This window comes from Lagenorhynchus albirostris, chromosome 16, assembly GCF_949774975.1.
Source record: "Lagenorhynchus albirostris chromosome 16, mLagAlb1.1, whole genome shotgun sequence".
NCBI classification, from domain to species: domain Eukaryota; kingdom Metazoa; phylum Chordata; class Mammalia; order Artiodactyla; family Delphinidae; genus Lagenorhynchus; species Lagenorhynchus albirostris.
In genome coordinates, this window is record NC_083110.1 from 52543787 (window position 1) to 52558207 (window position 14421).

General features: G+C 42.8%; 1 protein-coding gene across 9 annotated transcripts in view; it reads right to left on the reverse strand.

Annotated features, from left to right (window-relative positions):
- The window catches only part of ALDH18A1 (aldehyde dehydrogenase 18 family member A1), a 46641-nt gene extending 32802 nt beyond the window's left edge, over positions 1–13839 (reverse strand). For 7 of the 9 annotated variants that reach the window (XR_009535941.1, XR_009535937.1, XR_009535940.1 and 4 more), the window contains exons 1-2: positions 13648–13742; positions 10320–10435 (exon numbers count right to left, since the gene is read on the reverse strand). Coding sequence is in view for 2 of the 9 variants with exons in the window: in XM_060125369.1 (XP_059981352.1) it covers positions 10320–10407 (88 nt within the window). In the remaining 7 variants the exon portion in view is untranslated. Of the gene's footprint in view, positions 1–10319; positions 10436–13647 lie in introns of all 9 variants that reach the window. The other 2 variants (XR_009535938.1, XR_009535943.1) reach the window with 2 other exon arrangements.
- Between the last annotated feature and the right edge of the window lie 582 nt (positions 13840–14421).

Below are 14421 nucleotides of genomic sequence, written 5' to 3' on the forward strand. Positions count from 1 at the left end.
GCTGAGCATGGGTGGGCAGCCTGAGAGGGAACCTCAGGGACATAGGTGGTGGCAAGCAGGTCAGTCCTACCAGGCCAGACTAGCATGAATGAAACTCCTGATCCGCAGTCTGTATCAGTAGAGGAGGGTGGCGTGGCTTGGTGCCGGGCAGGCAAGGGTCATTCTCGCGGCAGGCAACTGGGTCACAGCAGATCAGGGCTGATAAGCTTCAAGAAGAGGTTACATCTATGAACAAGGTGTGTTTTTTCGGCAGCGTGACATACGGGATCTTAGTTCTCTGACCAGGGATCGAACCCACACCCCCTGCGTTGGAAGCACGGAGTCTTAACCACTGGACCATCAGCGAAGTCCCTGAACAAGGTTTTAAGCAAGTAAAAGCTCAGTCATATGCAGTGGGTTCTGCACCAAGGAGAGCTCCATGGGGTCCAGGGCTTTTCTGGGTTTCCTATTCAACAATGCTTTCACCCTCCTAGGTTGACCCTATCTTTCTTGAGGGCATTTTTTTATGTGCTGCAGTGTATTATACATTTTAGGGTCCATACGAAGGACTAGAAGGCCTTGATTAGTTAAGAAAAATCCATGGCTTCTGGATGGGTAATCTCTTCCCATCTTCTAAGGAAACTTTAGGCTCTAAGTCTCAAAGAAAAGACATCTCCTCCTGTTAAGGATGAGGGGATACCGAGGTATATGTGTATGCAAATGTGTTAGGGGGAGGGGGTTGTCCATATTCCTCAAAGGTGCCATGGGTCACACTCCAAGGGAGGAGAAGCCCTTTAGCTTTTCAGCACCAGAGTCCTAATTCTCAGTAATAAATGAGGCTGTGTTCCGGGCCTGAACAGGAAGGAACGCTGACATGGTTTCTATCTCTCTTCCTGGTCTTCCACTTCCCTCTGTTTGTATTTCTATGCTTTTTCACTTTGCCTTTTTAATTTCTTTTCTGCTCTTCTGCTTATCATGGTCAGTGAACATGGGGTTCCAGAAAAATCTGGATACAAAGAAAAATCTAGGGATAAGATCAGAAAGTGCCTCCTTCTGTGAATGAGTCTAATGAGAATAAACAATAACATCAACAATAAAAATACTGAAGCGAACATTTACTATATACCAGGAACTGTGTTAACTATTCATGTACCTTATACAGAGGCAGAGGATATATGAAAGGACAAGTGTAGGCTCTGGAGTCAGACTCCCTGGGCTGGAATCTCAACTCCTTCACTTACTTGCTGTTATCTCATTGATCTCATAAGGTTGTTGTAGGGAATGAAATGAGTTAATGCATGAACAAGGATTGGCACAAAGTAAACCCTCAATAAATACTGGCTGGTATTATAAAAAAGTGTTAGCTATGGGCTTCCCTGGTGGCGCAGTGGTTAAGAATCCGCCTGCCAATGCAAGGACACGAGTTCAAGCCCTGGTCTGGGAAGATCCCACATGCCACGGAGCAACTAAGCCCATGCGCCACAACTACTGAGCCTGTGTGCCACAACTACTGAAGCCCATGCGCCTAGAGCCCATGCTATGCAACAAGAGAAGCCACCGCAATGAGAAGGCTGTGCACTGCAATGAAGAGTAGTCCCCGCCTGCTGCAACTAGAGAAAGCCCATGCACAGCAAGGAAGACTCAACACAGCCAATAAATAAATAAATTTATTAAAAAAAAAAAAAGGTTTAGCTATGCCTATCATCATCATCATTGTTATCATCATCTTCCTGAATTCTCATGAGTTAAGACTCATGAGTTAGGTATTATTATGAATTAGTTATTATTATTATTAGCTTCATTTTATAAATAAGGAAACTGAGGCTCAGACAAGTTGAGTAACTTACCACCATTACCAGATTGGAAAAATGGCCACAATACTTGAAGCTTCTCCCATTAACAGGTGGAGTCTATTTTCCCACTCCTTGAATAGGGGCTGGCCCTATGACTTGCTTTGACCAATACAATGTAGCAGAAGCCTAACTCTGTGTAAATTCTGAGCTTAGGCCTCAATAGACCTTATCACTGCCATGCTTGCTGTTCTTGGGAAGCATCATGTGAAGAAGCCACAGATAGCTTGCTGGAAGATGAGAAGCCATGTGGAACAGAGATGATCTATCATCCCAGCAGATTCTCCCCTGGCCCTCAACAATCAACCCTGAGCCAATGGAGAGCTGACAAGGACACAGAACCACTGTGTAGCTGAGCATGGTCCAAAATGCCAACTCATGGAAATGTGACCGAAATCCATAGCTGTGGTCGGTCACTAAGTAAGTAGCAGAGATAGTTTTCAAACACAGGGAGCCTAGTTCCAGACCCTGAACTTTTAAACTTTACACTCTTCTTTACATGAATAGGAAACAGATTTTTCCAATGATGATAAGCTTGATTAGCTGATAAGCATGTCCTCTTGCAGTAAGGTTTTGAGACAGACTGTTGATAACATTTAGGTGTTATCAAGAGATAGGCAACTCAAAACATCATAAACAGTCTTTCAACAAATGGTGCTGGAACTAGACCTCTAGATGCAAAAAAATGAACCTCGACCTAACCATCACAACTTATACAAATATTAACTCAAAATGGATCATGGAGGGAGTGCTGGCTACCCAGAGAGGGAGGGAGCAGGCAGACCCCAGCTCAGAGCAGCTGTCTGGACACCTTGAGTTTTGGAGTGGGGGGCGCTGGCTACTGTGAACTTGGACCCCATCATGGTAGCCTTCCTCAGGATGCTCTTTCTTTTGTCTGCCCAGCCCTGGAGTACAGTAGCAGCAGAGAATACTTGCTTCTCTGCAATGTTGTGTTGATTCATGGAAATTCTGATAAGAAAACCTGTGAGCCTTGACATTTAGAGCACATCACTTTCTATGGTGTGAACTGTGCCATCACTGTGAGGGGTTAAAAAAATTGGGGGACTGGCACTTCCAGTCAAACCATCGTGTGTAGCAGCATTCTTCATCAAGGGTCTTGGTGCTCTGGCCGGGTGTCAGGCCTGAGCCTCTGAGGTGGGAGAGCCAAGCTCAAGACACTGGACCACCAGAGACCTCCAGGCCCCACGTAATATCAATCGGTGAGAGCTCTCCCAGAGATCTCTGTCTCAATGCTAAGACCCAGCTCCACTCAATGACCAGCAAGCTACAGTGCTGGACACCCCATGCCAAACAACTAGCAAGACAGGAACACAACCCCACCCATTAGCAGAGAGGCTGCCTAAAATCATACTAAGTTCACAGACACACCAAAACACACCACCAGATGCCGTCCTGACCACCAGAAAGACAAGATCCAGCCTCATCCACCAGAACACAGGCACCAGTCCCCTCCACCAGGAAGCTTAACAAGCCACTGAACCAACCTCACCCACTGGGGGCAGACACCAAAAACAACGGGAACTACGAACTTGCAGCCTGCGAAAAGGAGACCCCAAACACAGTAAGATAAGCAAAATGAGAAGACAGAGAAATATGCAGCACATGAAGGAGCAAGGTAAAAACCCACCAGACCAAACAAATGAAGAGGAAGTAGGCAGTCTACCTGAAAAAGAATTCAGAGTAATGACAGTAAAGATGATCCAAAATCTTGGAAATAAAATGGAGACAATACAAGAAACATTTAACAAGGACCTAGAAGAACTAAAGAGCAAATAAACAATGATGAACAACACAGTAAATGAAATTAAAAATTCTCTAAAAGGAATCAATACCAGAATAACTGAGGCAGAAGAGAATGGATAAGTGACCTGGAAGACAAAATAGTGGAAATAACTACTGCAGAGCAGAATAAAGAAAAAAGAACGAAAAGAATTGAGGACAGTCTCAGAGACCTCTGGGACAACATTAAACATACCAACATTTGAATTACAGGGGTCCCAGAAGAAGAGGAGAAAAATGAAGGGACTGAGAAAATATTTGAAGAGATTATAGTTGGAAACTTCCCTAATATGAGAAAGGAAATAATCAATCAAGTCCAGGAAGTGCAGAGAGTCCCATACAGGATAAATTCAAGGAGAAACAGGCCAAGACACATATTAATCAAACTATCAAAAATTAAATACAAAGAAAGTATTAAAAGCAGCAAGGGAGGGCTTCCCTGGTGGCGCAGTGGTTGAGAATCCGCCTGCCGGTGCAGGGGACACGAGTTCGTGCCCCAGTCCAGGAGGATCCCACATGCTGCGGAGTGGCTGGGCCTGAGCCATGGCCGCTGGGCCTGCACGTCCAGAGCCTGTGCTCTGCAATGAGAGAGGCCACGGCAGTGGGAGGCCCATGTACCGCAAAAAAAAGCAGCAAGGGAAAAGCAACAAATAACATACAAAGGAATCCCCATAAGATTAACAGCTGAGCTTTCAGCAGAAACTCTGCAAGCCAGAGGGAGTGGCAGCACATATTTGAAGTGATGAAAGGGAAAAACCTACAACCAAGATTACTCTACCCAGCAAGGATCTCATTCAGATTCGACAGAGAATTTAAAACCTTTATAGACAAGCAAAAGCTAAGAGAATTCAGCACCACCAAACCAGCTTTACAACAAACGCTAAAGGAACTTCTCTAGGCAGGAAACACAAGAGAAGGAAAAGACCTACAATAACAAACCCAACACAATTAAGAAAATGGGAATAGGAACATATATATCAATAATTACATTAAATGTAAATGGTTTAAATGCTCCAACCAAAAGACATAGACTGGCTGAATGAATACAAAAACAAGACCCGTATATAAGCTGTCTACAAGAGACCCACTTCAGACCGAGGGACACATACAGACTGAAAGTGAGAGGATGGAAAGAGATATTCCATGCAAATGGAAACCAAAAGAAAGCCGGAGTTGCAATTCTCATATCAGACAAAATAGACTTTAAAATAAAGACTATTAGAAGAGACAAAGAAGGACACTACATTAATGATCAAGGGATCAATCCAAGAGGAAGATATAACAATTGTAAATAGTTATGCACCCAACATAGGAGCACCTCAATACATAAGGCAAATGCTAACAGCCATAAAAGGGGAAATTGACAGTAACACAATCACAGTAGGGGACTTTAACACCCCACTTTCACCAATGGACAGATCATCCAAAATAAAAATAAATAAGGAAACACAAGCTTTAAATGATACATTAAACAAAATGGACATAATTGATATTTATAGGACATTCCATCCAGAAACAACAGAATACACATTCTTCTCAAGTGCTCATGGAACATTCTCCAGGATAGATCATATTTTGGGTCACAAATCAAGCCTTGGTAAATTTAAGAAAACTGAAATTGTATCAAGTATCTTTTCCGACCACAACGCTATGAGACTAGATATAAATTACAGGAAAAAATCTGTAAAAAATACAAGCACGTGCAGGCTAAACAATACACTACTTAACAACCAAGAGATCACTGAAGAAGTCAAAGAGGAAATCCAAAAATACCTAGAAAAAAATCACAATGAAAACATGACGACCGAAAACCTATGGGATGCAGCAAAAGCAGTTCTAAGAGAGTTTATAGCAATACAATCCTACCTTAAGAAACAAGAAACATCTCAAATAAACCACCTAACCTTACGTCTAAAGCAATTAGAGAAAGAACAAAAAAACCCCAAAGTTAGCAGAAGGAAAGAAATCATAAAGATCAGATCAGAAATAAATGAAAAAGAAATGAAAGAAATGATAGCAAAGATCAATAAAACTAAAAGCTGGTTCTTTGAGAAGATAAACAAAATTGATAAATCATTAGCCAGACTCATCGAGAAAAACAGGGAGAAGATTCAAATCAATAGAATTAGAAATGAAAAAGGAGAAGTAACAACTGACACTGCAGAAATACAAAGGATTGTGAGAGATTACTACAAGCAACTCTATGCCAATAAAATGGACAACCTGGAAGAAACGGACAAATTCTTAGAAATGCACAACCTTCCGAGACTGAACCAGGAAGAAATAGAAAATAAGAACAGACCAATCACAAGCACTGAAATTGGTGATTAAAAGTCTTCCAACAAACAAAAGCCCAGGACCAGATGTCTTCACAGGCGAATTCTATCACACATTTAAAGAAGATCTAACACCTGTCATTCTCAAACTTCCAAAACATAGCAGAGGGAGGAACACTCCCAAACTCATTCTATGAGGCCACCATCACCCTGATACCAAAACCAGACAGAGATGTCACAAAGAAAGAAAACTATAGGCCAGTATCACTGATGAACATAGATGCAAAAATCCTCAACAAAATACTAGCAAACAGAATCCAACAGCACATGGAAAGGTTCATACACCATGATCAAGTGGGGTTTATCCCAGGAATACAAGGATTCTTCAACATACGCAAATCAATCAATGTGATACACCATATTAGCAAATTGAAGGAGAAAAGCCATATGATCATCTCAATCGATGCAGAGAAAGCTTTCAACAAAATTCAACACCCATTTGTGATAAAAACCCTGCAGAAAGTAGGCATAGAGGGAATTTTCCTCAACATAATAAAGGCCATATATGACAAACCCACACCAACATTGTCCTTAATGGTGAAAAACTGAAACGATTTCCACTAAGTTCAGGAATAAGACAAGGTTGCCCACTCTCACCACTATTATTCAACATAGTTTTGGAAGTTTTAGCCACAGCAATCAGAGATGGAAAAAGAAATACAATGAGTCCAAATCGGAAAAGAAGAAGTGAAACTGTCACTGTGTGCAGATGACATGATACTACACATAGAGAATCCTAATGATGCCAGCAGAAAACTACTAGAGCTAATCTATGAATTTGGTAAAGTAGCAGGATACAAAATTAATGCACAGAAATCTCCTGCATTCCTATACACTAATGATGAAAAATCTGAAAGAGAAATTAAGGAAACACTCCCATTTACCATTGCAACAAAAAGAATAAAATACCTAGGAATAAACCTACCTAAGGAGACAAAAGACCTGTATGCAAAAAACTGTAAGACACTGATGAAAGAAATTAAAGATGATACAAACAGATGGAGAGATATACTATGCTCTTAGACTGGAAGAATCAACATTGCGAAAATGACTATACTAGCCAAAGCAATCTACAGATTCAATACAGTCCCTGTCAAATTACCAATGGCATTTTTCACAGAACTAGAACAAAAAATTATACAATTTGTATGTTAACACGAAAGACCACGAACAGCCAAAGCAGCCTTGAGAAAGAAAAACGGAGCTGGAGGAATCAGGCTCCCTGACTTCAGACTATACTACAAAGCTACAGTAATTGAGACAGTATGATACTGGCCCAAAAACAGACATACAGATCAATGGAACAGGAAAGAAAGCCGAGAGATAAATCCATGCACATATGGTCACCTTATCTTTGACAAAGGAGGCGAGAATATACAATGGAGAAAAGACAGCCTCTTCAATAAATGGTGCTGGGAAAACTGGACAGCTACATGTAAAAGAATAAAATTAGAACACTCCCTAACACCATACACAAAAATAAACTCAAAATGGATTAAAGACCTAAATGTAAGGCCAGACACTATAAAACTCTTAGAGGAAAACATAGGCAGAACACTCTATGACATAAATCACAGCAAGATCCTTTTTGATCCACCTCCTAGAGAAATGGAAATAAAAACAAAAATAAACAAATGGGACCTAATGAAACTTAAAACCTTTTGCACAGCAAAGGAAACCATAAACAAGACGAAAAGACAGCCGTCAGAATGGGAGAAAATATTTGCAAACGAAGCAACTGACAGAGGATTAATCTCCAAAATATACAAGCAGCTCATGCAGCTCAATATCAGAAAAACAAACAACCCAATCCAAAAATGGGCAGAAGACCTAAATGGACATTTCTCCAAAGAAGATATACAGAGTACCAACAAACACATGAAAGGATGCCAAAATCACTAATCATTAGAGAAATGCAAATCAAAACTACAATGAGGTATCACTTCACACCGGTCAGAATGGCCATCATCAAAAAATCTACAAACAATAAATGCTGGAGAGGGTGTGGAGAAAAGGGAACCCTCTTGCACTGTTGGTGGGAATGTAAATTGCTACAGCCACTATGGAGAACAGTATGGAGGTTCCTTAAAAAACTAAAAATAGAACTACCATATGACCCAGCAATCCCACTACTGGGCATATACTCAGAGAAAACCATAATTCAAAAAGGGTCATGTACCACAATGTTCACTGCAGCACTATTTACAATAGCCAGGACATGGAAACAACCTAAGTGTCCATCGACAGATGAGTGGATACAGAAGATGTGGCACATGTATACAATGGAATATTACTGAGCCATAAAAAGAAACAAAACTGAGTTACTTGTAGTGAGGTGGATGGACCTAGAGTCTGTCATACAGAGTAAAGTAAGTCAGAAAGAGAAAAACAAATACCATATGCTAAGGCATATATATGGAATCTAAAAAAAAAAAAGGTTCTGAAGAACCTAGGGGCAGGACAGGAATAAAGACACAGAGTAGAGAATGGACTTAGGGACATGGGGAGGGGAAGGGTAAGCTGGGATGAAGTGAAAGAGTGGTATTGACATATATACACTACCAAATGTAAAACAGATAGCTAGCGGGAAGCAGCCACACAGCACAGCGAGATCAGCTCGGGGCTTTGTGACCACCTAGAGGGGTGGGATAGGGAGGGTGGGAGGGAGGCTCAAGAGGGAGGGGATATGGGGATATATGTATTATGTATAGCTGATTCACTGTTATACAGCAGCAACTAACAAAACAATGTAAAGCAATTATACTCCACTAAAAATGCTAAAAAAACAAAACAAAACCAAAATGGGTCATGGACTTCAATGCAAAAGTTCAAAATTTTTAGAAAAAGAAACAGGAAATCTTCAGGATCTAAGGCTATACAAAGAGTTCTTAGACTTGACCTCACATGTACAATCCATAAAATGAAAAACTGATAAACTGGACCTCATCAAAGTAAAAAAAACTTTCCTCTGTGAAAGACCCTGTTAAGAGACTGAAATGTCAAGCTACAAATTGGGAGAAAATACTTTCTAATCACAAATCCGACCAAGGACTACTCTGTAGAAGACATTAAAAAACTCTCAAAGTTCAAAAGTAGAAAACCAAACAATCCAATTAAAAATGAGCAAATGACATTTCACTGACGAGGATATACAGTCAGCAAATAAGCACATGAAAAGATGTCCAACCTTACTGGTCAATAGAGAAAAGGAATTTAAAACCACAGTGAGATATCATTATATATCTATCAAAATGGATAAAATCAAAGAGTGGCAACATCAAATGCTGGTGAGGATGAAGAGAAAGTGGATCACTCATACATTGCTGGTGTGAATGTAAAATGGTACAGCCGCTCTGCAAAAACAGTTTGCCATTTCTTATAAAACTAACTACCACATGCAGCTAACATACAACCCAGAAACTGAACTTTTGGACATTTATCCCAGATAACCAAAACTATGTGCACACAAAGTCCTATACACGAATGTTCACAGCAGCCTTATTCATAACAGACAAAAAATGTTAAACAACCAGTTGTTCTTCAATGGTGAATGGTTACACTAACCGTGGTACCCCCATACCATTAAATCCTATTCAGTAATAAAAATGAACAAACTGACAGACACAAGAACTTAGATGAATCTCCAGAGATTTACGCTGAGTAAAACAAGTCACCCCCAAAGGTCACATACTGTATGATTTCATTTATATAACATTTAAAAATTATAAAAATGGAGCACAGATTAGAGGCTGCCAGGGGTTAGGGACAGAAAGGAGAGGACAACTAGAAAAGAGAAACTTGAAGGATCCTATAGTGATGGAAATCTTATCTTGACTCTATCCACCCTGGTCAATACCCTGGTTGAGATACTGCGATAACTGGGGAAAGGGTATAAGGGATCTCTCTGTATTAATTCTTGCAACTGCAAGTGAATCTATAATTATCTCAAAATTAAACACTGAATTACAAAGAAGGAATGAAGAAAAATAGCGTGCAAAAAATCCTGGGGGATTAAATAAAGGTAACACTTTATCTTTAAAATTTTTTTTAAATTTTGAGTTATTTATTTGACATACCAAAAGCTGTACAAAATTAATGTACACAAGTTGATGAGTTTGCAGGTAAGTATACACTCGTGAAACCATCACCATAATCTATGCCATAAACCTATCTATCCCCTCCAAAAATTTCACTTTATTGATAAATACAAACACGACGTTTCACCAGTAGGCTGCCTCCTTGCTTACCGCCTTTGTCCAATTCTGCCAAATTACATTTTTTTTACTTTTTAAAACCTTGTTGAAACACACTTGGACCAAACCTCCCAAATATTTATGTTTCCTACGGTACCTACAAGATCTGGAGAGTGTTGTGGATTGGACCCAGGGCAGGAGACGGTGGGTGAAGGACGGGGACCCAGAGCGGCAGACTCGACTCAACATGCTGCGAGGTGGTCACTGACCAAGGTATCTGCAGAATGCATTTTAAAAAATGAAGAATCAAAATACTAGACAATTCACTTTATTTTCGTCCACCTCCCCACACTGAGAGTAAAAACTTGACTCTCCTGCTCCAAACTCCCCTGTATTAGAGGAACTCCCACCTCTTCTACACATAGAAAAGAGAGAAAAAACAAATGGCTCCTTCCCAGGCTCTGACTCTATTCTTCCTTTCTTACAACCATCTTGGTTTTTTCTTTAAAATTAATTAATTAATTATTTTTGGGCTGCGTTGGGTCTTCGTTGCTGCGCGCGGGCTTTCTCTAGTTGCGGGGAGCGGGGGCTACTCTTTGTTGCAGTGCACGGGCTTCTCATTGTGGTGGCTTCTCTTGTTGCGGAGCGTGGGCTTCAGTAGTTGCAGCGTGCGGGCTCAGTAGCTGTGGCGCATGGGCTTAGTTGCTCCACGGCATGTGGGATCTTCCTGGACCAGGGCTCGAACCAGTGTCCCCTGCACTGGCAGGCAGATTCTTAACCACTGTGCCCCCGGGAAGTCCCAACCATTTTAGTTTTTATGTAAACAAATTGAAACTAAGGATTATGAATATTTTGAGTGACGAAAAAATCTTTAAGGTATAATGTTTACGTATTGATATTAAATCTTCACCACAATTCCTATACCATTAAGGAGTCTCCAACAGATCAAAAAACAGATTCAACATTCCGTAAGCAGCCATCTCCACCTTCCTGCTCGCACCTCCCGACAGAACTCTGAAAACCACATATTTGAAACGTCAGCTTGATCCTTGCTGACACAAGAAAAGGGAGGAAAGGTCGGAGGCTGCTGTTTTGTCTTTCTTCTTGCCGTCCACAGGAATCCAAAGCACACTCTTGAATCCCTGGGAAGGAGTGGCAATGCCTGCAAATGGCTGACATCTGAAATGACCGTGGGCACATCTCTTGGAGGATGAGTACATACCTAGAAATCTCAGAGCTGAGAACATAGTGGCTGTGGGCATTTTCCCACGGTAGGTCAAGTTTTAGACAAAGATTAGTTTATTTCACAAATAGGTAGGGGGCTTCTTCATCTATCTATCTTCATATATACATATATATACAAATATATACACACACATATATATATATATAAAAACACAGAGAATATGCCATTCATTATTGCAGCTGTTACACTACAGGGACATGGTTGTTTTCACAAGATAAGAAAAACACTGTGTGTTCTTTGCTTGCGGGTCTCCTTTTAACTTCTCTATGTATTGGTAGATATATTCAACCCTCTTAAACATGCCTCAACGTGCTTAAACATGCCTCAAAAGACTAGCATTTTGCCTCAAAGTGAAGAGAAACAAGGAATGGTTAATGCTCTTCAATTTATACTGCACAAAGGTACAGAAAGAAGAGAGAAGAGACTGGCAGGATACATCTGTTGTAAAAGATATGGCCTCTAATAGGCAATAGAAAGTGTTAAGTGCTCTCTGTTGACTTCAGTGTTTGTGACAGTATGGAAGGTCCCAAGAGAAAATTATTTGCATAACACTGAAGCATGATATGAGCCCATGATCTATATTTGCTGCTTTTACAAATTCCTTCAGTAATTATTGCTAAACAATTATTTACATATGAATTCTCCAAAATAACCCTAGAAGAGCCAAAAGGGTAAAATAATCAAATAGTGACACTAAAATTCTAATTCTATCTCCTTCACAAACTTTCCCCAGCAACTCTAGCATTAATTTCTGACTGGTTCATGTGCTACTGCTGATTTTCCCAACTAGATTATAAACTTCCCACTGACAGCATGGTAAACATGGGACACAAGGATTTTGGAGTTGGAGAGATTTAGGTTCAAGCTTCGCACTTGCTAGCTGTGTGCCTTGCTAGCTGTGGGTCTTCCAATCTTTCTAAGTCTCAGTTTCCTCATCTGTAAACTAGGGACAATAACAGTAAGGACTTCATAGAATTATTGTGAAAGAATGCATGGAATGCCTGGGTACAAGAGATGCTCAATAAACATCTGCTCTCCTCTGTCTGTCTTTCAGACACTAATGATATCTCACAATGCATTTCTTTCTTTCTTTCAGGACCTGTCACAGGCACAAAGAATTCCATATCCTCTGATAGACAGATGTAATCATAAATTATATTTATGGACTGTTTACCTCTCTCTTATCTATGAATAACTGAAAGCTCTGAATGTTTAAGGTAAGTTATCAGGTTGAAGACTGATCTAGAAATCAGGCCTCCCTGCCTCTCTCATGGCCTCTGACTGACCCCTACCTCACTGCAAAGGATAATTCATCCTGCCAGAATTTATTATGCCCTCAAAAAGTACACGGCTAATTCCAGGGAGCAAAGGTTATGTGTGTCTGTCTAGACTCCATGTCATCAAATGAAAAGTTTCCATGTTTTGATTCAAGACATTTCTCAAGTACCTTTTTACAGTTTCTAAATAGAAAGCCCTTATCTTTCTTACTTGAAGAGAGAACTGAACTTTAGTCTCAACAAACGTCGCCCAGAAACACAGGCTTGGTATATGGTTCACCGCCTCTAGATAAAGCTCACCGCCTCTAGAGCAGAGAAAGGTGATGGGGGAGGGGATGGATCTGGGCCCGCCCTGATGTGCCAGAAGGAACTCTTCACAGACCGTATGCCACGCTGCGAAAGGCGGTGGTGAGCGAGCTCTCCGGCTGCGGGGTGGGGGGGAATGGTTTTCAAGAGGGGATAACGAAAGCCCGGGCGGGCTGCGAGGGACTGCACACACACGCCCCTGAGAGTCGCCGTGTGGACAGTCACAAACAGGGTGAAACCCCACCACCCATGCAGGTGCACTGGAAGCTGGCTCCGGACTCCTGGGCGGAGAAGGGGTCCGATGGGTCGTCAAGCCTCCACATGGATCAGTTCCTGCATTTGGGTGTATCCGAGGGCTGCCACGGAGTTCGGGTGCCCGCAGTCCCCGCTGCGCCTGGGCCTCCGCGCCCGGGCATGTGGCGGTGCAACGCGCTCTGGGCGGCCCAGCCCGCCACCATCCCTCCGCGCTCCCACACTCACTCGCGGGCCCGACCCGCCACCCTGCTGCGGCCGCGCGCCCCGGCAGCCCCCTCGGTCGCCCGCGACCCTGCGCACACACCTTCCCTCGCCCAAGCCCGGGCGACGCCTCAGCCCCCGCGGAGGCACCGGCGCCACCCCATTCCCGCCACTGTCCCCGCCATCCTCGCCGCCCGCCCGTACCTTCCTGAACGCAGCCGCCCAGCCCCGGCGCCCGGCCCGTACTACACGCGGACGGATTCTGGAGCCGGCTTACGCTCCCTTTTCTTCCGTCCACGTCCCGCAAGGATGACGTTACGTCCACAGCGTTGGAGTAAACCCAGGCCGCGCGGCCTCCGCTGTTGACGCGACGCAAGGGGCCGGCCCGGAGTTGCGCCGCGGCAATGGCGTAGGCGCCTTCTGAGAATCGGGCCCGCGCTCCACGTGGCGAGCCCAGCCCGCTGAGGCCAGGCGGACGACTAGGGGGCGGGGGGGGGGGGCGACGGGGCGGGGCTGGAGCGCTCTGGGTGAATGTCCATGTCCCAGGAGCAGACGGGAACTGGGCTGAAGAGGGTCGCCCATCGGGCCTTACAGGGAGGCAGAAAAGATGCCTGGATCCCTCAGCTGCTTGGTCGATCCCATACGGTGTGTTTGTCACTGTTGATCATCATATCCCAGGCACACCTCAGAAATATCAATCGGTTGGATCAATGTACACAATTTGAGGATCCCACAATCCAGGCAAACTTCTGCTGCCTCAATGGAAATATGTTGGCACTGTGATAAAATGATTTGCCCCCTAGTCGCCTGGAGATTTCCCCAAGTGTCCCAGCCCAACTCTCGTTCAGCAAGGGCATTGGTGAGACTACTGTAGTTTAAAATAGTTGTATTTAATCCCTGGCAACTGACACCATTCCAAAGGTGAATGCGGATCCACCCTTTAAATTAGATTTCAGACTCTCTCCCTCTGTTATACTT